General features: G+C 44.1%; 1 protein-coding gene across 2 annotated transcripts in view; it reads left to right on the forward strand.

The window, feature by feature from the left end:
- The window catches only part of LOC135316341 (single-stranded DNA-binding protein 2-like), a 192516-nt gene that overhangs the window by 88104 nt on the left and 82264 nt on the right, over window positions 1–22148 (forward strand). For both annotated transcript variants that reach the window (XM_064469527.1, XM_064469528.1), the window contains exons 3-4: window positions 3295–3356; window positions 5144–5228. In XM_064469527.1, coding sequence (XP_064325597.1) covers window positions 3295–3356; window positions 5144–5228 — 147 coding nt within the window. The remainder of the gene's footprint in view (window positions 1–3294; window positions 3357–5143; window positions 5229–22148) is intronic.

The raw sequence follows: 22148 nt of genomic DNA on the forward strand, positions 1-22148 counted from the left end.
ATGAGACACATTATGGGATGCAAGGGAAGAGCATTTTGGTATGTTTAGGGGAGGAGCCAAAGGTGAGAAAGGGGAGGGATTTAGGTGATTTGGGGAGGAGCAAGTGTGAGGAAAACAGAGAGGTAAGGGGATAAAAGGGCCAATTGCATGTAAATAGGTGCTGATGGGTGCATTTGTTTGGTCATACTTTGCACCTGATCAGTGCAGTCTGTCCTATCTTATTAAACTTTCTAACTCCTTCCTGGGTGAGGGATTCTCTATGTGCTGTGTGAGTGTGTATTGGGGGCTGAGTGCCAGCAACTGGAGTCAGACCATGGGTCAGAGGGCCTGTGTGGCTGTGGTGCCAGTGACTGGAGAGACTGGAGTGACTGGACTTCACTGCCAGCAACTGGAGTGAGACCTCAGGTCATAGCGGCCTGTGTTTCTGTGGTGCAAGCAACTGGAGCGAGTGAGGGTCTGGGTGCCAGCAACTGGGCTGGGACTGCAGGTTGGAGGTGCCAGTGACTGGAAAGACCAGAGTGAGTGAAACCAAGTGTCAGCCACTGGGGTGGGACCAGGGGACAGAGGCCCATATGTCTGTGGTGCTAACAACTGGAGTGAGTGCGGGTGTGCAAGATCAAGCCAGACTAGCTGGCAAGTAGGTGAAGTGGCCTGGGTCTCTAAGGTTGAGACCACTGTGGGGGTTGGCTACTGGGGGACCAGGGGAGTCCCAGCCAGCTCTGGATGCACGTGTGAGATGATCCGTTCCAGCAACTGGACTGGGGATGTGTCCAGGTGCCAGCAACTAGGGGCAGCTACTGGGCAGACTGAGTGTCTGAGCCCAGCTGCTGGAGGGATCCACATTATACATATGTATAGATATTCTCACTAGTGGACCTCCATCCTGCTCATCCAGAGAGGGGAGCAGGATGAGGCTGTTGGTGCTGTCTGTGTTCATGTGTGTGTTCTGAGTGTCCGTCTGTGATCTGTGTGGCCTGCCATGTGTATATATATGTGGTGTATATGTGTGCGCTGTGTGCGTATGCCTACTGGGAATAAATCTTCAGCCTCACTACTGGTTAGACCTGGGGAGGCGTAGCTGCAGCAGCCTCACCTCTCTTGGACTGTCGGATCCAGTGTGGAAATCAAGTTGGAGCTGAAAGTCAAAGTTTTTTTAATTTTGAAAAAAATCCCAGCTTTACCAGTGCCTCTTGCAGTATGAACACTGTCTACCTTTTATATTAAGCATTTCTATATCTTTATATGTATCTTTATATATATTTCATATTAAAGCTGTTTAAGCATTTAGTTAAAATAATGATCCTTTCATCTGCCATTACTTCTGTCTCTAGAGCAGAATATGGTATGTATGTAAACAATTATTTTTATCAATTCGTGCAGGAAATAATACTATATGTAGTTGTAACTGGAGGAATTTGGAGTATATAGAATGCCCTGGTTTCCACCTCGTTTTAAGATGAGCTGGGCTTCTTAACAGTGTTGTATGGATTTCTACAGAATCTTAAGTTATTTGTGATAGAGTTGCTTAAGCAGTCACACTGGCTTTATTATATAGTTCAAACTCTTTAGTTTTGTAGTTAAGGACAAGCTGATGACTATGTCATTAATAAAATGATTGTGTGGTAATGGTTAAGATATAACACTTTTAAAGAATTGCAGCGAGCCAGAATGATTTCACAGTGTGTTTATGTTGTCTAATGTGTTAGCTGATCAACAATAAAAGTGTGAAGTCAAAGGTAAGAATTCTTAAACTGCTTTTCCTTTGAAAGCAGTGCTAAATAAACCAGAGTTCTCAGGTAGGAAAGCAAGCATAGATAGTATATTTATATTCAACAGAGTTTTCCAGTGCAGACAAATCAAGCCAAACTAGTTTTACATTTTCATTGCATGTTGAGAGAATGGGTTATAACTCTGTTATTCTGATGTTAGTCAGATTTGTCACATTACCTCTAACAGTAAAGCACTTGAGAATTCTAAAATGTTTGTTCACTTCAGATGTGGAGAGAAGACTGCCACCTGCTAAATCAGTAACATTAGTTCTGTATCTTGTATGTTTTTCTTAGGAATTATTCTTGGAAAATCTTTTAGACAACTGTAGGGATGTTTTTTAACATTTTTTTGTTATGCATTTTTGAACTTAAATAAACCCCTGTCTTAATGGTGGAGAGATACAAAATAGATCCTTAATAAAATTGTATTCAAAATCTTTTAAAAATAAATCCAACCCATGCTTTGCTAAAATAAGAGGCATCAGCTAAATTAATAAGTGTGTGTATTGGTTGTACATGGCAAGGTTTTGGTAGCAGTGGTGGGGGCTGCAGGGGTGGCCTCTGTGAGAAGAGTTCAGGAGCTGCCCTGTGCTGGACACAGCTGGTTCCAGCCAGCTCCACAACATCCTCACTGCAGACCAAAGCGGAGCCAATCAGCAAAGTTGGTGGCACCCCTGTGAAAACATATTTAAGAAAGGACACAAACGCCAGATGAGTAGAAGAGTGAAGAAAAAAAAGAGAAATAACCATATAAACACCAGGGTCAGAGAAGAAGGAGGGCCTCCAGGCATGGGAGCAGAGATTCCCCTGCAGCCTGTGGAGGACCCCATGTCAGAGCAGTGGGATATTTCCTGAAGGAAACTGTGGCCTGTGGAGAACCCATGCTCTGGCAGATTTTTTCCTGAAGGACTTCAGCCCATGGAAGGACCCCAGCCCATGGAAGGACCCATGCTGGAGCAGGGGAAAAGTTTGATGAGGAAAGGGTGGCAGAGAGGAATTGTTATGTACTGACTATAACCCCCCAGAGGCTACGGGATGATGGTGGGGTGGGGAGGTAGAGGGAGTCGGAGTCGGGAATGAAGGCACAAAGTTGAGCCTGGGAAAAAGGGACAGTGGAGGAAAAGGTGTCATTTTTATTTTTCATTTTGTTTCTCATCAGCCTACTCTATTTTTTAATTGGCAATAAGTTAAATTAATTTTCCCCAAGTTGAATCTGTTTTGCCCATGATGGTAACTGGTAAGCGACCTCCTGTTTTTATCTCAACCCATCCTATTTTCTCCCCCTGTCCTGCTGAGGAGGGGGAGTGAGAGAGCTGCTGGGTTGGCATTTGGCCCTTAGCCAAGGTCAACCCAACACAGTGTGATAGAGTGAGTGATATGGCCACCCAGACTGATAATGATAAAGCCTTTCATAACTACAAAATCTTTTTTTCTTCCTTTTTTACTACCTGAATAAATTATGTAATGCTTTTTAGTCACAGTGATCACAAAAAGAGCACAGACTTTTTTTACTGTTTCTCTTTAGATAAGATGGGAAAAAAACATCACACTAGGGGAGCCCCCGGGATTCTTGCACTCCTGGTGGTGGTAAGTGTCAATTTTATTTTTCTCTGATTTTTAGAATATGTTCATTGTGAATTCCAGTGTCTGGAGTCAGGAAATTCAGGTGGACATTGTAAAAAGTATGTGAAGATGAGTATCAAGGACTATTTTCTCATAAAGTGTTGAAAGAACAGAAAATTAGATATAGAAGAGTATACAGATATTAGATACAGGAAAAGAAATATTGAATAGTGGATTGGTAAGGCAGCATCTTTGAAAGAAGATGGCCTGCATTTCTTTGTTTACCATCTTTTATTAAACTGTGCATTTAAGAGCTTGTTCTCTATATCCTGAATAACTACATTTGAAAGAAATATATACCGAGACCCTGCAAATAGATGTGAGCTTCCTCGGTCTTTAGTGCACGTTTTAGTCACGGGAATAGCATATGAAAGGCATTAGCTGAACCCAAGCTACTAGCATTTTTGAGAGGCAGTGTATGTTAGCATGAGCTTGGAGTTGTAGTAGCTGCTTTTACAATTTCTCTCAGCTCAGAATATGGGTAGGACACAGAGCTGACTTGTAATTTTTAATGCATGATGCTCCTTACTTATATATATTGGTGTCTAGAGGAAAATATACAAATTTTACGTATATATGCACATTTGTATATATAAAATTCCCAAGGCAAAAAGAGACTGCTGTTTAGCAGTGATTTTAATAGATATGATATGGCTACATTTGCAAGAATTCAAAATTATGGAGAATAAGGACAACCATCCATACAAGAATTCTGTACAAGAATTAAGCTATAAGTTGTAAAGTAGTCCCACTTGAATATAAAAAGCCATGTGATTTGTACAGCTGTGTGGAAGATGACATATTCTTTATTGACCTTTCTGCTTTTCATTAAGTGACGGAAGCCTGACAAGGAGAACTTGCTCCTTGTATCTCCGATGCCTGCATTATCCTTAATTTTGATCATCTGCAGCAGAGTGGTCAAATTTTCCACAATTCTGAATTATGGTGCTGGGCTAAGTTAGAGGGTTAAGTCTAAAACAATAAAGAAACAAAATGAAACTAACAAATGTTATTCTTTTAATTGTTCTAGCATATAGATAAAATTCATTCTAGAAACGTTGAAGCTAACATTCCTGCCATAATGAAATATCTTATATACTGTTTCTTAACAGTTCAGAGATACTTAGAGTGTGTTAGAATCGATTCATGTATAACTCAATTTGAGGCAGGGGAAGACTTATTGGAGTAGCATAATTTCCTTTTACTCTTTCATTCTTTATCAACCAAGAACTATAGGATAGCATACCCTTCTATTTCCTACTCTTATCCATACATTTGTTCCTCTAGGAACTTTTGTTTAAAGGACAGTATTGGAACTTGGAAGAAATCCCAGTTTTCTCTTAATTTTCTTGCCTTTTCACAACATCACGGTATTACTGTATGGATCTGTGCCTTCCAGTGCTTTGTGGTAGTAAATTGCAGCAGTTGCAGAGGTATGAGGTTAAATGCAGAGCTTTATTAATTTGCTTTATACTCTGAAAGCTTGTATATTAGACTAGCTTCCTGGTTTATACTACAGTGATTTCAAATAAATACAAGCACTGCTTGCTTCAGAGAATCAGATAACAAGACTTGGTTCCTCATAGATGTTTTACAAAGCTGAATTGTTTCATAGAGGTAAGTGTTTTCAGCGCTTGGCTAGAAAGTGATATGTCTGTTTCACACATATATATGTGTGGTATGTGTACACCATAAAATCTATGAGAATTACAATGATTTTCTCACCATATCTGTTACTTCTTAACTTGCAGTGTATTTTGGGATCTCTACTGTGCAGCTCCAGAAAGACGAGAAACATGTGAACATTCAAGTGAAGCAAAAGCCTTTCATGACTACGTAAGTTTTATATATCTTTATCATGTTTTTATTAATTGTATGTATGAATGTGGTAGAGAAACATTTCTGCAGGATGGTGACTCAAAAATGCAGGAGTCCATCATATATAAGTAACTCTCATTTGCTTTCCGGGGATGCCTTAGAATTAGGACTGTCTAATCCTGTGATTACTCAGTGTCACATGGGAAAACTCCTGGAATCTCTCTTACAGGTCAAAGTACTGCCCCATATATTAATGCAGAATGAAGGCTGTCCTTCTGTCTCTCCCCCATGGACACAGCAGCCTGGTCTCAGTCGCAAAGGCCCAGGCCAAATAGAAGCACAGATGTGTGCTGTCCAAATAACCATACCCTGTCAATGCTAAAGAAAAGACAGTTCAGTAGATGTAATTGATCCCATGGCTTCTGGCAGGACCATACTGATTTAACATGCGATTATTCTTTTGATATTTTGGTATCCTGAAATAAGTATTTTTTGTTACAGTAGTAAACACTTATGCATCTGTTGTGGTTTAGCTGGCAACTCAGCCCCACACAGCTGCTCGCTCACTTCCCCACTGGCGGGATGGGGGAGAGGATCAGAAGGGTAAAGCTCGTGGGTTGAGATAAGAACAGTTTAATAATTAAAATACAACAATAATAACAACAACAGCAATAATAATGCAATGAAAAGGAAAGTAACGAGAGAGAGGTGAAACCCGGGGCGGGGGGAATGAACAACCAAAACAAACAGCACGTGACGCAGCCGCTCAGCGCCCGCTGACCTGACACCGCCAGTCCCGGAGCTGCAACCACCACCCCCTCCCCACACGCCAACTGCCCTGGCCAATATACTGGTCATGGTGTCACATGGTATGGAATGAATATCCCATTGGCCAGCCCGGGTCAGCTGCCCTGGCTGTGGCCCTGCCCCTCCCGGCCTCCTGCCCACGAGGCAGAGCATGGGAAGCTGGAAAGGTCCCTGACCACTATAGGCGCTACTTAGCGACTTAACAACTACTAAAGCATCAATGTGCCATCAGCACTTTACCAGCTACAGTGAAGAGAATTAACTCTATCCCAGACAAAACCAGCACAGCATCATAGAACAAGGTAAATATACATCGTCTAGTCTACTAGAGCAAAAGAAAAAAGGGGAAGGGACAAAAGTATTATGCTGATTTTGCTGCCACTGAGTTCCAGTTCGAAACACAGCAAGAAGTTTGGTGGTGTTTTGCTTGCAAGGGCCAAAAAAAAGTCCTAGAAATTAGCAACGACAACACCACTGTGGCAGTTTTCCATTCCTTTTTTATATTCTCATAATGTAAATGGAGAGCTCCAGCACTCTGGAACTGCATTCCAGAGTTGGAATGGAATTTAGGATACATTTACTATGTCAGCTCTTCTTCTTCTGTTGATTTCCTTTTTACCGACGAAATCCTCAGGAGGCTGACTGAGCTGGGTTTATCATTCCTTTGGGCCATTCGTATAATATAAAGAAGGAATATAAACACTCCCCCAATTATATAATTCTGAAACCTCTTTCCTTGAGTGTTTTCTAGGTCTGTCTTAAAAATATTTTCTAATTATTGCAGAAAAATATTTCTGCGCATAAAATTAAAAGTAGGCTGCCATGCCACAATGCCTTATGAACAGAAATTTGGAAAAATTTAGACAAATCAACTAAGTGATCGTTTTCCACTGTCTATTTCCTTTCAAGATACTGACACAAATTGTCATAATCTGATGACGGCTCAGCATCCTATAATATGTGAACTGATGGTGATCTTGCCTTATTTGTAGTTAACAAAGACTATGTTACAAATGCACCCTTAACACAATTAGAACTGTTAATCATATTTTACTTATAGGCTAATGACACTTTAATACCCTGTCCTTGGTGGTTAGATTTTGAGGCTGACTAGTAGAGGAGCTTGGATAGTTTTGCACAGTAGTGTCTATGCTGCATTGATTATTCACTTGTCATAATCAATGAAAAAAAATGTGTGAGAGAGAAGTTGGGAACAAAATTATGAGGAAGTTTCACATCCACTGAGGTGTTAAGGTCACCCAAATTGGTAAAGCATATTCCTCAAATTAAAAACAAAGTAACTATTGCAAGTACAAATTTCTGCCATCTTTTTTACCTATTTGATTTTAAATATACAGTGGTTGAAAAAGAAGGCAATATTGCAATAGCTTTGCTGTTATGAATGCTTGCTATTAGAGCAATGTTTAATTCCCCACTGAAGGAGGAATAGTTTTACAGGAATAGATTATGACAGTAAGGAATGACTATAGTGAAGCAAATTTGTGGAGAACAGAATCCACAGTATGACAGTTGTCTTCAGCGGGCCATTGTGCACTCACAATATAGGGTGTATAACAAAAGCCAATGTGGTGGGTTGGCCCTGAATAGCAGTCAAGCACCCACGCAGCTTCTCATTCACACACACCCACACCCCCCCCATTTGTTTCGGAGGGGGAGTGAGATAGAAAGAACAGGTGCAAGAAAACTCATGGGTTGAAATAAAGACTGGGAAATCACTCGGGAGTTACTGTTGCGGGCAAAACAGACTCGACTTGGGGAATTTAACTTAACGTATTGCCAATGAACATAAGCTAAACATTTAATTACTGATTTGTGTATTGGGAAACAAAGACAAACATTTAAACACTTAGGGAAAGCACCTTTCCTCCCCCTTTCCCAGGCTCAGCTTCACTCCAGACACCCCATGTTATCACCGTGGGTTACACTCAGTCCTTTCAGTGAGACAATGAGCAGCTCAGGAGATCGGGGTCAGTGTGTGGAAATTTTTCTCTGCCACTCCTTGCTTCTCACTCTGTTCTTCCCGCTGCTCCTTCCTTCATATTCATTCCTATGCTCCCATATGTGTCCTCCATGGGCTGCAGTCCCATTGGGGGAGCGCCTGCTCTGCCATGGAGCATTTCTTACTTCTCTGACCTTGTTGTTCCCTCCATTCTTTCCTCCTCCTCAGCATTTTCTGCCCTTTCTTAACTATGTTATCACAGAGGCGCCACAAACTTCGCTGATGGGCTCAGCTTTAGCTTTAGCCGTTGTGGAGCTGTCTGGAACTGGCTGTGTCTGATGCAGGGCAGCCCCTGACCTCCTCCCACAGTGGCTACCCCTGCAGGCTGCCCTCCAAAAAACCTTGCCATTTACACCCAATGCAGCCAAAAATGTATGAAACCTATAAAAGTTGTGAAATTAAATAACAAAGTACTTGGAGATTGAAAAAAGGAGTGGAATCTACAGTTCTTTAAACTCATGAGAGGTTCAATGATCACTAAGTTAACTACTGAATCTAAAACTTGAGGTATACTAAGAATTTGAGTAGCTGAATCAAAATTATGTCAAATTAAAAAATGTCTTGGTATCAACTTCATAGCATTTATGACTTCAACTCTTGGTTTATTACATGGTCTTATTGCTCAGCTCTGTCTGCTATTTATTATCATAATTCAAAAAACTGAGAAAATACTCGAATGGTGTGTGAGATAGAATTGTGTGCTTGTGTGAATGTTTAAGTTACTGTATAAAGTCTTGTTTGATAAAATAAATGAGATCATGGTATGCTTCTGTATGTACATCAGTCTGCATAAGAGAGGATGAATGTTTATTTTAGAAATAAATTGGGTTATTTTATAAATACATTCACCAGGTGTTTCTGTAACCCACTCTTTCTTAATCTTTTGAGGTGATAGGAAAAGCTAGCTGCTGCATTATTTTTGTCACAGTTGAGATGAACTTGTCTGATATCTAGCAAAACAGATGCTGTTCCTTTGTATCATGTGATTTTTGTTTAGTAAAATAATCTCCATCATGACAAATGCATACTTTTGAAATTGTTTATATATTTAATATTTCATTAGTGTATTGTACATTCATATTAAAGCACATGACAAATGGTTATAAAATACAGTAAAGCATATTTCATAGTAGTTGAAGATAAACGTTTATTAAATGCTCTGTGAAATCCTGACCCATGTAGAGTTTGGCCACTGACTCAAGAGGAATCAAAATTCCATCATCAATGAAGACTGTCATAAAGCCAGTGACTGAATTCTAGCTTCTGAGTCAGGCTGAGGGGTTTGATAATATCAAAACCCTGTTGTTAGATTACAGGTCAAGTAATAGGGTTGCACTGTCATATCTAAAAACTGTAAATGTCAAGTACAAAAACTACAGAAGGCTCATTTATTAATTCATATTAGCAATTCAGAATTTTTAATTAGGTATGTGGTGTTCTTGACCTAAGAAAATTATTCTTGCTATAGGTGTGCATGGCCTAGTATACCAGACAAGTCATGTTTAATGCTAAGTAGGTTGCATTACGTGACCTAATATTTTTTCTGTCTTTGCTTCTGTAAAAAAAAAAAAAAAAAGGATTTAAGATTGTTTGATGGAGGAGGGAAGTACTTGGGCATGATATAATGATTTCTGAAGTACTGCTGCCTCAACCAACTTAGTTGCTAGTCATTTGGAAACACACAGGTTGACTCATAAAATTATTAGATACAGAAAGACTTGATTACGTCTCTTTAAGATTCACAGTTTCTAATTGCAGTAGCAAAAATAATGTCATGGTTTTTTTAGACATTTTTTCGCGTGATGAGGATCATTTCACTGTTTGGTTTGCCATAAAATTTCAGCATGTGCTTTGCTTGTCATTGAATACAACTAAATTTATCACAGAATATCTCAAGTTGGAAGGGATCCATAAGGATCATCGAGTCCAACTCCCTGCTCCTCGCAGGGCTACCTAAAACTAAACCATATGACTAAGAGCGTCATCCAGGCACTCCTTGAACTCTGACAGGCTTGGTGCTGTGACCACTTCCCTGGGGAGCCTGTTCCAGTGACCGACCACCCTCTCAGTGAAGAACCTTTTCCTAATGTCCAATCTGAACTTCCCCTGATGCAGCTTCATTCCATTTCCTTGTGTCCTATCACTGGTCACCAGAGAGAGGAGATCAGTACCTCCCCCTCCACTGCCCACCCTTGAGGAAGTTGTAGGCTGTGATGAGGTCACCTCTCAGCCTTCTCTTCTCCAAGCTGAACAAGCCAAGTGACCTCAGCCGCTCCTTGTAAGTCTTGCCCTCAAGACCTTTCACCATCTTGGTCACTCTCCTCTGGACACACTCTAATAGTTTGATGTCCTTCTTATATAGAGGCGCCCAAAATTGCACACAGTACTCGAGGTGGGGCCGCACCAGTGCAGTGTAGAGTGGGAAAATCACCTCCCTCGACTGGCTGGCTATGCTGTGCTTGATGCGCCCCAGGACATGGTTGGCCCTGTTGGCTGCCAAGGCACATGGTTGACTCGTATTCAACTTGCCATCAACTAATCGAGAAAACTGAGTCTTGTCTGTGTGTGTATAGCGGTCTGTTCTTGACTGTTTGTGTAAAAGAACAGTAAAACCAAAACTCCTTTAGATTAGTTATATTGCCTGTTCTGTGTTGTGGTGGTGTCGTGGTTTAACCCCAACTGGCAACTACGCACCACACAGCTGCTTGCTCAGTCCCCGACTGGTGGGATGGGGGAGAGAATCGGAAGAGTAAGCGTGAGAAAACTCAGGGGTTGAGATAAAGACAGTTTAATAAGTAAAGCAAAAGCCACACATACAAGCAAAGCAAAATAAGGAATTCATTCACTACTCCCCATCGGCAGGCAGGTGTTCAGCCATCTCCAGGAAAGCAGGGCTCCATCACGTGTAATGGTTACTTGGGAAGACAGATGCCATCACTCCAAACGTTCCCCCTTCCTTCGTCCCCCAGTCTTTTATTGGTGAGCGTGACATCATGTAGTCTGGAATACCCCTTTGGTCAGTTGGGGTCAGCTGTCCCAGCTGTATCCCCTCCCAACTTCTTGTGCACTCCCAGCCTACTCGCTGGTAGGGTGGTGTGAGAAGCAGAAAAAGCCGTGACTCTATGTAAACACTGCTTAGCAATAGCAAAAACATCCCTGTACTACTGCTTGCTCACTCCTCCTGCTCAGTGGGACAAGAGAGTGAAAAGGAAGACCAAAAGTGAGAAAACTTGTGGGTTGATGTAAAGATAGTTTAATAAGCGAAGGAAAAAAACCCCAACAAAGGCAAATCACTCACCAACTCCCACAATTAGACCAATAGCCAGCCAGTCTCCGAGCAACGGTTGCCCTCCTCCCTTCCATTTTTATTGCTGAGCATGATGTTATATGGCATGAAATATTCCTTTGGTCAATTTGGGTCAGCTGTCCCGGCTGTCTTCCCTCCCAACTTCTTGGCCACCCTCAACCTACTCGCTGTGCGGAGAAAAGAGAAAGCCTTGATACTGCTCTGCAAGCAGTGTTCAGCGATAGCCAAAACACCGGTGTATTATCAACACTGTTTTAGCAACAAATCTGAAACACAGCACCATACAGGCTGCTATGGAGAAAGTTAACTCCATTCCAGCCAGACCCAATACATATATGTATATATTTTTGTATATATTGTGTATACATTTTTATCAAGCTAGTGAGACCTATCAGGTTGACCAACCTGATAGCCTTCTATGATGGTGTGACTGGCTGGGTCGATGAAGGGAGAGCAGTGGATGTTGTCTATCTTGACTTCAGTAAGTCATTCGACACTGTCTCCCATAACATCCTCATAGACAAGCTAACAAAGTGTGGGTTAGATGAGCGGACAGTGAGGTGGATTGAGAACTGGCTCAGCAACAGAGCTCAGAGGGTTGTGATCAACGGGGCAGAGTCTGGTTGGAGGACCGTTACTAGTGGTGTTCCCCAGGGGTCTGTACTGGGTCCAGTCCTGTTCAGTATATACATCAATGACCTGGACAATGACCCTGAGCCAGCAATGTGCCCTTGTGGCCAAGAAGGCCAACGGTATCCTGGGGTGCATTAAAAAGAATGTGGCCAGCAGGTTGAGGGAGGCTATCCTCCCCCTCTACTCTGCCCTGGTGAGACCGCATTTGGAGTACTGTGTCCAGTTTTGGGCTCCCCAGTTTAAGAAGGACAGGGAACTGCTCAAACAAGTCCAGCAGAGAGCTACCAAGATGATCAGGGGACTGGAGCATCTCCCTTATGAGGAAAGGCTGAGAGACTTGGGTTTGTTCAGCCTGGAGAAGAGAAGACTGAGGGGGGATCTCATCAATGCTTATAAATAGCTGAAGGGTGGGTGTCAAGAGGATGGGACTGGACTCTTTTCAGTGGTGCTCAATGACAGGACAAGGGGCAATGGGCACAAGTTGGAACACAGGAAGTTCCACCTCAATATGAGGAAAAACTTATTTACTGTGAGGGTGACAGAGCACTGGAACAGGCTGCCCAGAGAGGCTGTGGAATCTCCTTCTCTGGAGACGCTCAAAACCCACCTGGACGTGTTCCTGTGCCCCCTGCTCTAGGTGTACCTGCTCAAGCAATGGGGTTGGACAAGATGATCTCCAGAGGTCCCTTCCAACCCCTAACATTCTGTGATACTGAGAGGAGAAGAATCTTCCATAGCTGGCAGCAGGAACAAGAAGTGACTCTCAAGGTGGATGCTGTAACTGCTTGCAGTACCAGCAATGTTCATCTTAGTAAAGATTAAATAAATGGAAAAGCAGAGGCCTATTTGGGCTTTAAAAAGATTATGTGCATTCATACCAAGCGTAAGTATTTGCAGCACCTCCATATTTTCTCAAATGGATTCAATTTTTATTTTCTACTGAGATTTGCAATTAGAATTTTTTTTTCTGAGTGAACAAGTTTCTGAACTCAGGCATATTTACATAATATATGTCAGGCCTGAAAAGGCAAATGTTTGTCATGAAAGTGTGTATGTTGGCTCAGAGAAATTGGTTCTGTCCTTGAAGTTTAATGTAAATATTTTAGAATTAGAAATACTTTGTTTATGTTTTATGTGTCATGTAACTCAAGGAGAGAAAAAAAACCAACCATCACCTAGTGGATGAAAAGCTGGACATGAGCTGGTAATGTGCACTTGCAGCCCAGAAAGCCAATCATATCCTGTGCTGCTTAAAAAGAAGAATGGCCAGCAGGTTGAGGGAGGTGATTCTCCCCCTCTGCTCCACTCTGGTGAGACCCCACCTGGAGTACTGTGTTCAGCTCTGGGTCCAGAGAAGGGCCATAAACATGATCAGAGGGCTGGAACACCTCTCCTATGAAGAGAGGCTGAGAGAGTTGGGTTGTTCAGCCTGGAGAAGAGAAGACTCCAGGGACACCTTATTATGGCCTTTCAGTACTTAAAGGGGGCTTACAAGAAAGATGGAGAGAGACTTGCTCTTATACAAGTTGTTTCAAGTACCATCTCATGAAGAAAGCTAGGAAAAAGCTTTACTCTTTTCATTCTTTACCATTTTACATAAACACATCTATTGTTTTCGTATTTTATCCAGAAAGGCTGAACAACACAGCTCAGAATTTCTCAGACGCAACAACTTCAGTTTAACAATGCCCAATGACCAAATTATGAAACTCTAATTCCATTATATAACATTTTGAAGTTATAAATTAAGATTATACATCAAACTATAAAAATTTTCAGCATTGTGCTGGTTTTGGCTAGGATAGAGTTAATTTTCTTCATAGTACCTAGTATGGGGCTACATTCTGGGTTTGCGCTGAAAACAGTGTTGATATACAGGGATGTCTTTGTAATTGCTTAGTAGTGCTTACACAGAGCCAAGGCCTTTTGTGCTTTTCACACCACCTGCTGTGGTTTAGCTAGCAACTCAGCCCTACACAGCCTCTTGCTCACTCCCCCACCAGCAGGATGGAGGAGAGAATCAAAAGGGTAAAGCTCATGGATTGACATAAGAACAGTTTAGTAATTTAAAGTAAAACAATAACAACAACACTGCAATGGAAAGGAAAACAATGAGAGAGGTGCAAAACCCAGGGCAGGGGAAAGAGGGAATGACCAACCAAAACAAACAGCACAGGACCCAGCTACTCACCACCTTCTAAACTGACACCACCAGCCCCCAAACCACAACTGCCCCTGCACACCAACTGCCCTGGTTAATATACTAGTCATGGTGTCACATGGTATGGAATGAATATCCCATTGGCCAGTTGGGGTCACCTGTCTTGGCTGTGGCCCCGCCCCCTCCTGGCCTCTTGCCCACATGGTAGAGCATGGGAAGCTGGATAGGTTCCTGACTACTACAGGCACTGCAGTGAAGAGAATTAACTCTCCTTTAGCCAAAACCACTGCACCACCCCACCAGTGAGTAGGCTGGGGGTGTACAGTAAGTTGGGTGTGGACACAGCCAGGACAGCTGACCCCAACTGACCACTGGGATATTCCATACCATATGATGTCATGCTCAGCATATAAAGCTGGGGGAAGAAGAAGGAAGGTGGGGGGGGATGTTTGGAGTGATGGTGTTGTCTTCCCAAGTAATCGTTATGTGTGATGGAGCCTTGCTTTCCTGGCGATGGCTGAACACTTGCCTGCCAATGGGAAGGAGTGAATGACTTCTTTATTTTGCTTTGATTGCACACGTGGCTTTTGCTTTTCCCTTTTAAACTGTCTTTATCTCAACCCATGAGTTTTCTCACTTTTACCCTTCTGATTCTCTCCCCCATCCCACCAGGGAGGAGTGAGTGAGCAGGTCTGTGGGACTTCGTTGCTGTCTGGGGTGTCGGGGTTTAGCCTACAGCTCAGCCCGAAACAGTCGCTCGCTCACTCCCCCACTGGTAGATGGGGGAGAGAATCAGAAGGGTAACGCTCGTGGGTTGGGATAAGAACAGTTTAATAATTAAACCTAACAGAAACAACAACAGAAATGCAATGTTAAGGGGAACAATGAGAGGCGCAAAAGCCCGGGGGAGGGGAAAGGAGGGGGAGGGGAACGAACCGCCGAAACAAACCATACACAACGCAGCTACTCACCGAACCGACGCCGTGCCGTTCCCGAGCCGCAAACTGCCCCCCCTTAATATACTGGTCATGGTGTCACATGGTATGGAATTAACATCCCATTAACATCCCATTAACATCCCAGGGCCTCCACCGTGGCCCTGCCTCTCCCAGCCTCCAGTGGACAAGGGCCGGGCCACAGTAAGCTGGAAAGGTAGTCGACCCCCCACAGGGAGGAGAATTAACCCCTTCTCAGCCAAAACCAGCACATTCTCCACCCCTTATTCCATACCATTTACACCATGCCCAGGTCCCATATGATGCAATACAACCCTACCAACCACCACCCCTCCCCTTCCCATCCTTTAACATAATACACAGACGTCATTCCCTTAGTTCATGGACCTTCCCTGTAAAATGTCCATTAAAATGTCCATTGAATTCACCTAGTCCATGACTCTGGGCTCCATCTGTTGTATCAGTCTTTCAGGGTGGGAGAGATGGTGTGCGTGGTGTTGGGTTGCTGCATACCGAGTCAGTCATCGTTCCATCACTGCTGCACTTTGCTTGTTTCATCAAAGTTCATCTTCCATGGGTTGGGAGGCTCGTAGTCTGATATCATTGATACAACACAGAGGTGACACACAATATTATATAGCAGTTCACATTGTGCCATGCAGTTCATTGACTGTTTTCGCCCAAAATCAAATCCCCTTGAGGTACACATCGGATTTCTCCATCCTCCCGCATCACCCACTAAGTGCACTCAGGTCCTCGAGCAAAAGCCATCCCACGAATGGGTTTGCCTTTGCCGGAGGCAGGAAGAACCCAGACTGTTTTGCCCAGCATACTTTTTGTGTGCACTACAGGGACTCTATCCCCTTCCACAGTATGTAGGATTTCTGATTGGGCAGGGCAAGCTCGATTGGCAGATCCCCTCATGTTGACTAACCACGTGGCTTTTGCTAAATGTGTATCCCAGTGCTTGAATGTTCCACCCCCCATTGCTCTCAGTGTAGTTTTTAACAGTCCATTCTACCGTTCAATTTTCCCAGAGGCTGGTGTGTGATAGGGGATGTGATACACCCACTCAATGCCATGCTCTTTGGCCCAGGTGTCTATGAGGTTATTTCGGAAATGAGTACCTTTGTCTGACTCAATTCTCTCTGGGGTGCCATGTCGCCACAGGACTTGCTTTTCAAGACCCAGGGTAGTGTTCCGGGCAGTGGTGTGGGGGACAGGATATGTTTCCAGCCAGCCAGTCGTTGTTTCTACCATTGTAAGCACATAGCGCTTGCCTTGGCGGGTTTGTGGGAGTGTAATATAGTCAATTTGCCAGGCCTCCCCATATTTATATTCCAGCCATCATCCCCCATACCACAAATGCTCTACCCGCTTCACTTGCTTGATTGCAGCGCGCATTTCACATTTGTGGATAACCTGTGCAATAACATCCACGGTCAAGTCCACCCCTCGATCACGAGCCCACCTGTAGGTTGCATCTCTCCCTTGATGGCCTGAGGTGTCATGGGCCCATCGAGCTAGAAATAGTTCACCCTTATGCTGCCAGTCCAGATCCACCTCAGCCACTTCAATCCTGGCAGCCTGATCTACCTGCTGGTTGTTTCGATGGTCTTCAGTGGCCCGACTCTTGGGGACGTGAGCATCCACATGCCGTACCTTTACAACCAGTTTCTCTACCCGGGCAGCAATATCTTGCCACAACGCGGCACCCCAGATGGGTTTGCCTCTGTGGTGCCAGTTGCTTTGCTTCCATTGCTGCAGCCAGCCCCACAAGGCATTTGCCACCATCCAGGAGTCAGTATAGAGATAGAGCACTGGCCACTTTTCCCGTTCAGCGATGTCTAAGGCCAGCTGGATGGCCTTTACCTCTGCAAACTGGCTCGATTCACCTTCTCCTTCAGCACTTTCTGCTACTTGTCGTGTAGGACTCCATACAGCAGCCTTCCATCTCCGGTGCTTTCCCACAAGGCGACAGGACCCATCAGTAAACAGGGCATACTGCTTCTCCTTTTCTGGCAGTTTGTTATACAGTGGGGCTTCTTCAGCATGTGTCACCTCCTCCTCTGGTGATATTCCAAAGTCTTTGCCTTCTGGCCAGTCCATAATCACTTCCAAGATTCCTGGGCGACTGGGGTTTCCTACTCGAGCCCGCTGGGTGATCAGTGCAACCCATTTACTCCACGTAGCATCAGTTGCATGGTGTGTAGAGGGGATGTTTCCTTTGAACATCCTGCCCAGCACTGGCAGTCGGGGTACCAGGACCAACTGTGCTTCAGTACCATCCACTTCTGAAGCAGCTTGAACCCCTTCATATGCTGCCAATATCTCTTGTTCAGTTGGAGTATAGCGGGATTCAGACCCACTGTATCCACGACTCCAAAACCCTAGGGGTCGACCTCGGGTCTCCCCATGTTCTTTCTGCCAGAGGCTCCAGGTAGGGCCATTCTCCCCGGCTGTGGTGTAGAGCACATTTTTTACATCTTGTCCTGCCCGGACTGGCCCAAGAGCTACTGCATGAACTATTTCTCGTTTAATCTGTTCAAAGGCTTGTCGTTGCTCAGGGCCCCATTTGAAATCATTCTTTTTCCGGGTCACTTGATAGAGAGGGCTTACGATCAGACTGTAATGTGGAGTACGCATTCTCCAAAAACCCACAACGCCCAAGAAAGCTTGTGTTTCCTTTTTGCTGGTTGGTGGAGACATGGCTGCTATTTTGTTGATCACATCGATTGGAATCTGACGACAACCATCTTGCCATTTTATTCCTAAGAACTGGATTTCTCGTGCGGGTCCCTTCACCTTACTTTGTTTTATGGCAAAACCAGCTTTCAGAAGGATTTGAACTATTTTCTCTCCTTTCTCAAAAACTTCTTCTGCTGTGTTGCCCCACACGATGATGTCATCAGTGTATTGAAGGTGTTCGGGAGCTTCTCCCTGTTCCAGTACAGTCTGAATCAGTCCATGGCAAATGGTAGGACTGTGTTTCCACCCCTGGGGCAGTCAATTCCAGGTGTACTGGACTCCCCTCCATGTGAAAGCAAACTGTGGCCTGCATTCTGCTGCCAGAGGGATTGAGAAGAATGCATTAGCAATATCAGCTGTGGCATACCACTTGGCTGCCTTTGACTCCAGTTCGTATTGAAGTTCTAGCATGTCTGGCACAGCAGCACTCAACGGTGGAGTGACTTCATTCAGGCCACGATAGTCTACTGTTAGTCTCCACTCTCCATTAGACTTCCGCACTGGCCCTATGGGACTGTTAAAGGGTGAGTGGGTCTTGCCAGTGACTCCTTGGCTCCTCAGTTGGTGAATGAGCTCATGGATGGGGATCAGAGAGTCTCGGTTGGTGCGATATTGCCGCCGGTGCACTGTTGTGGTGGCGATTGGCACCTGTTTTTCTTTGACCTTCAGCAACCCCACAACAGAAGGGTCCTTCGAGAGGCCGGGCAAGGTAGACAGCTCCGTCTCCAAGGCAGCTACACCAAAAGCCCACCTGTACCCTTTTGGGTCCTTGAAATACCCTCTCCTGAGGCAGTCTATGCCAAGGATGCACGGAGCCTCTGGGCCAGTCACAATGGGGTGCTTCTGCCACTCATTGCCAGTTAGGCTCACTTCGGCCTCCAATACAGTTAGCTCTTGGGATCCCCCTGTCACTCCAGCAATGCTGATGGGTTCTGCCCCTATATAGTTTGATGGCATTAAGTTTAACTGTGCACGGGGGATGTCCACTAAAGCTTTATACTCCTGTGGGTCGGATGTGTCAGGCCACTGGATCCACACAGTCCAGTAAGCCTGGTTATCCCTTTCCTCCACCCGGCTGGAGGCAGGGCCCCTCTAGTCCTGATCATGGCAGTCACAACTCACTTCCTGAAACTGTGAATCAAGAGTCCCTCTATTACACTTAGAGAGAAAATCAGCGCTTCTGCTTCTCTGTCTGGGGACCTGCTCACTGGAAACTGGAGCAGTAGTTTTCCTGGAAGAGCCTCCCTGAGTGACTGTTCTTCCTTGCAGTTCACGTACCCATACCTCTAGGGTCAAGGTAGATTTTTCCATCCCGCGTCCTCATGTCCTCTCCATGGTCACGCAGGTAGAACCATAGGGTGGCCCTGTGGTGTGTATCCTCTCCTTTGAACAAAAGGACGCTTATTCCTAACAGCTGAGACACTATGTTGAGGTGGGGAGTAGGACAGATCTTCTTTGAGTTGCTGGACCTCTTGGGATAGTTTCTCCACAGCAGAGACAAGCGAGGAAGAGATATTTGTTTCGTAATCCCGGAGTCTATCAATCATCTCCGCCACCATTGGTGTCTCATCATCTTTCCAGGACATTACTGCCAATGAGTCTGCATGCGAAGATGGTGCACTCCGTACAAACTTCCGCCACATGGGTCGTGTGCACTCGGCTTCATCTGGATCTTTGGATGACTGTTGATCATCCAGGTCACCATAAATCACCTCAAACACAGCTAATTCCCTTAGATACTGGATGCCTTTCTCCATAGTTGTCCATTTTCCTAGGCAATATGTAACATCTTCTTTAAAGGGATACCTTTCCTTCACTCCAGACAGGAGTCGCCTCCAGAGGCTGAGGGCTTGTGGTTTTTTCCCAATTGCTTTGTCAACGCCCCCTTCCCCAGAAAGGGATCCCAATTGTTTGGCTTCTTTTCCCTCTAGTTCCAGGCTACTGGCCCCATTTATCCCAGCATCAGAGCAGCCAGGTGACAATGTGCTCACCTGAACGAGGGCTATAATCTTTTCGCATATCTCGCAACTCGCTCAAGGACAGGGATCGGGTGGTCTCTATTTCATTTATTACTTCTCCCTCCTCTCCCCGCGATGGCCCTGGTTCTTCATCATCCCCTTCTAAACGAGTTGATGCCTGCTTCCAGTATTTCATCTTGTGTATGGGGGCAACTGATACTGGTACGGGTTTATTTTCTGACCTAGCTCCACTACTTGTTGTGGGGGTTTGAGTGGCTGCAGTGCCTGTTGTCAGGGCTGGATTGTCTACAGTGCCAGTCACTTTGCCTTTCAATCCAGAGACATTCTCTTCCCCCTGGGGGCACTGAATACTGTTGAGCAGGGCTCAGTACCCAAGGGCCAGGCCCCAGCACGTTGCAGTTATCTGTGTCTCTCTGGAGTTCCCAGCATAACAACATACTTTCTCCAGACATTCTGCTAGTTTTTCAGGATTCTGCACTTGTTCAGGGGTGAAACTCCAAAACACTGGGGGTGCCCACTGCCCTAGGTATTTGCCCATGCTATCCCAAATGCCCTGCCACTCATAACTATCAAGCCTCAGGGCAGATTTCTGGGTGATATTCTTAATTTGCTTAGTCAAAACCAAAACAACATGCCCGAAAACTAACAATAAGTGCACCTTAACCACCCAAGGATGTTCAAGATACAAAAAGGTGGTTGTAACAAAGGCACAGACATCATAGAACAAAGTTGCAAAGGTACTATTCTGTATTTCCTCCATATAAAATCTCTCAGAGGAGGAGGTATAATTGCTAATCGCCTCAGCAAGGTGGTATCCAGAGTAGAGTAAAGGTTTCAGCAAAAACCTCAAATACCAGATAAAGCTGAATACCAGTGTTTGCATAACAAATATCTTAGGCAAAACATTACTAATCACAGCAGAACACAGCAAACTAAACAAACCAATACCAATCTTTAACAGCAACTGCAAAAAGGACAAAATGGTGCTGTGACCATCAGCTGTTATTATCTCCAACCCTTGAGCCCCACGTTGGGCACCAAAAAGACTGTCAGCCCCCAACCTGTACTGGTGCATGGGGTTGTTCCTCCCCAGGTGCAGGACCTTGCACTTGTTTTTGTTGAATTTCATGAGGTTCCCCTCGGCCCAGCTCTCCAGCCTGTCCAGGTCTCGTTGGATGGCAGCACAGCCTTCTGGTGTATCAGCCACTCCTCCCAGCTTGGTATAATCAGCAAACTTTCTGAGGTTACACTCTGTGCCTTAGTCCAGGTCATTGATGAATAGATTGAACAGGACTGGACCCAGCACAGACCCCTGGGGAACACCACTAGTTACAGGCCTTCAGTCTGGACCACTTGTGGTGTAATCACTTCCGCAAGATGTTGCTTTCCTTCTCCCTTCACCATCACAAAGAATTCCCTTTTGCCAACCTCTGTTTTATTACTGTATGATAGCATTGTTCAGATCTTTTGGCCATCCCCAGAGCAGCTTTCCAAAACAGGGCTTCAGTCCTCAAACAAACAGCTTTCTGAGGAGGCTGTAGAAACTGTCCAACTTACTTTGTCAGGCTCCTTTCTATATGTCTTCTCCAGTAACATGTCTGCTCCTCCTAAAACATGTTCACTTTAGAGCCATATCCCCTTCATAGGAATCAATAGTGCCAGCATCTCCAAAAGTAATAAATTTCTTTACATCTATAAATATGTGAGATAGACTGATGTTCATTCATTGCTATGTTAACATTGCTATGTCTGTAGCTTAGTAGACAAAGAATTGTTCTGCATGGCTGCTACTATTACAGTAGCCATTTTATCAGGCATTGAAAATTGTGTGCTATTCACTCAGGTTGAATGAATGGAGCTGGATTCCTCTGGTATCATTGCTAAGTCAGATTACAGTTTTGTAATCTGTAATCAAAATATATTTAAAAAGAAAAACTATTGAGACTTAATTACCTAAATGTTATCTTTAGACATATTTTAAAATTAAGGTTTGTTAGGGAAGTTTAATGGCTACTAGAAATCTTAACAGATATAATTTTAAACTCTCTTTTCCACCCTGTTTTGGAATATTCATTCTTTTTTTTTTACCTGTTAAGTAAACATTACCATTTTTTCTTTTGCTCTGTTCGGTTTTAAAGTGACTTTTGAAGTGTGGTGATGCTTTCCAGCACTGCAATAAAGAATACCTGCTTAATAGCAATTCAGACTATTGAGTCCTGATTTCAGCTTTTCACAGCACCAATGGAAAACAGAGTGAACTCTGCTGGGGCAGATCTGCATATCCCTATAGGAACACTCTACCGTGAGAAGTCACTCTCTCCTCTTAC

This window comes from Phalacrocorax carbo, chromosome 19 (assembly GCF_963921805.1).
Source record: "Phalacrocorax carbo chromosome 19, bPhaCar2.1, whole genome shotgun sequence".
Taxonomy (NCBI): Eukaryota; Metazoa; Chordata; class Aves; order Suliformes; family Phalacrocoracidae; genus Phalacrocorax; species Phalacrocorax carbo.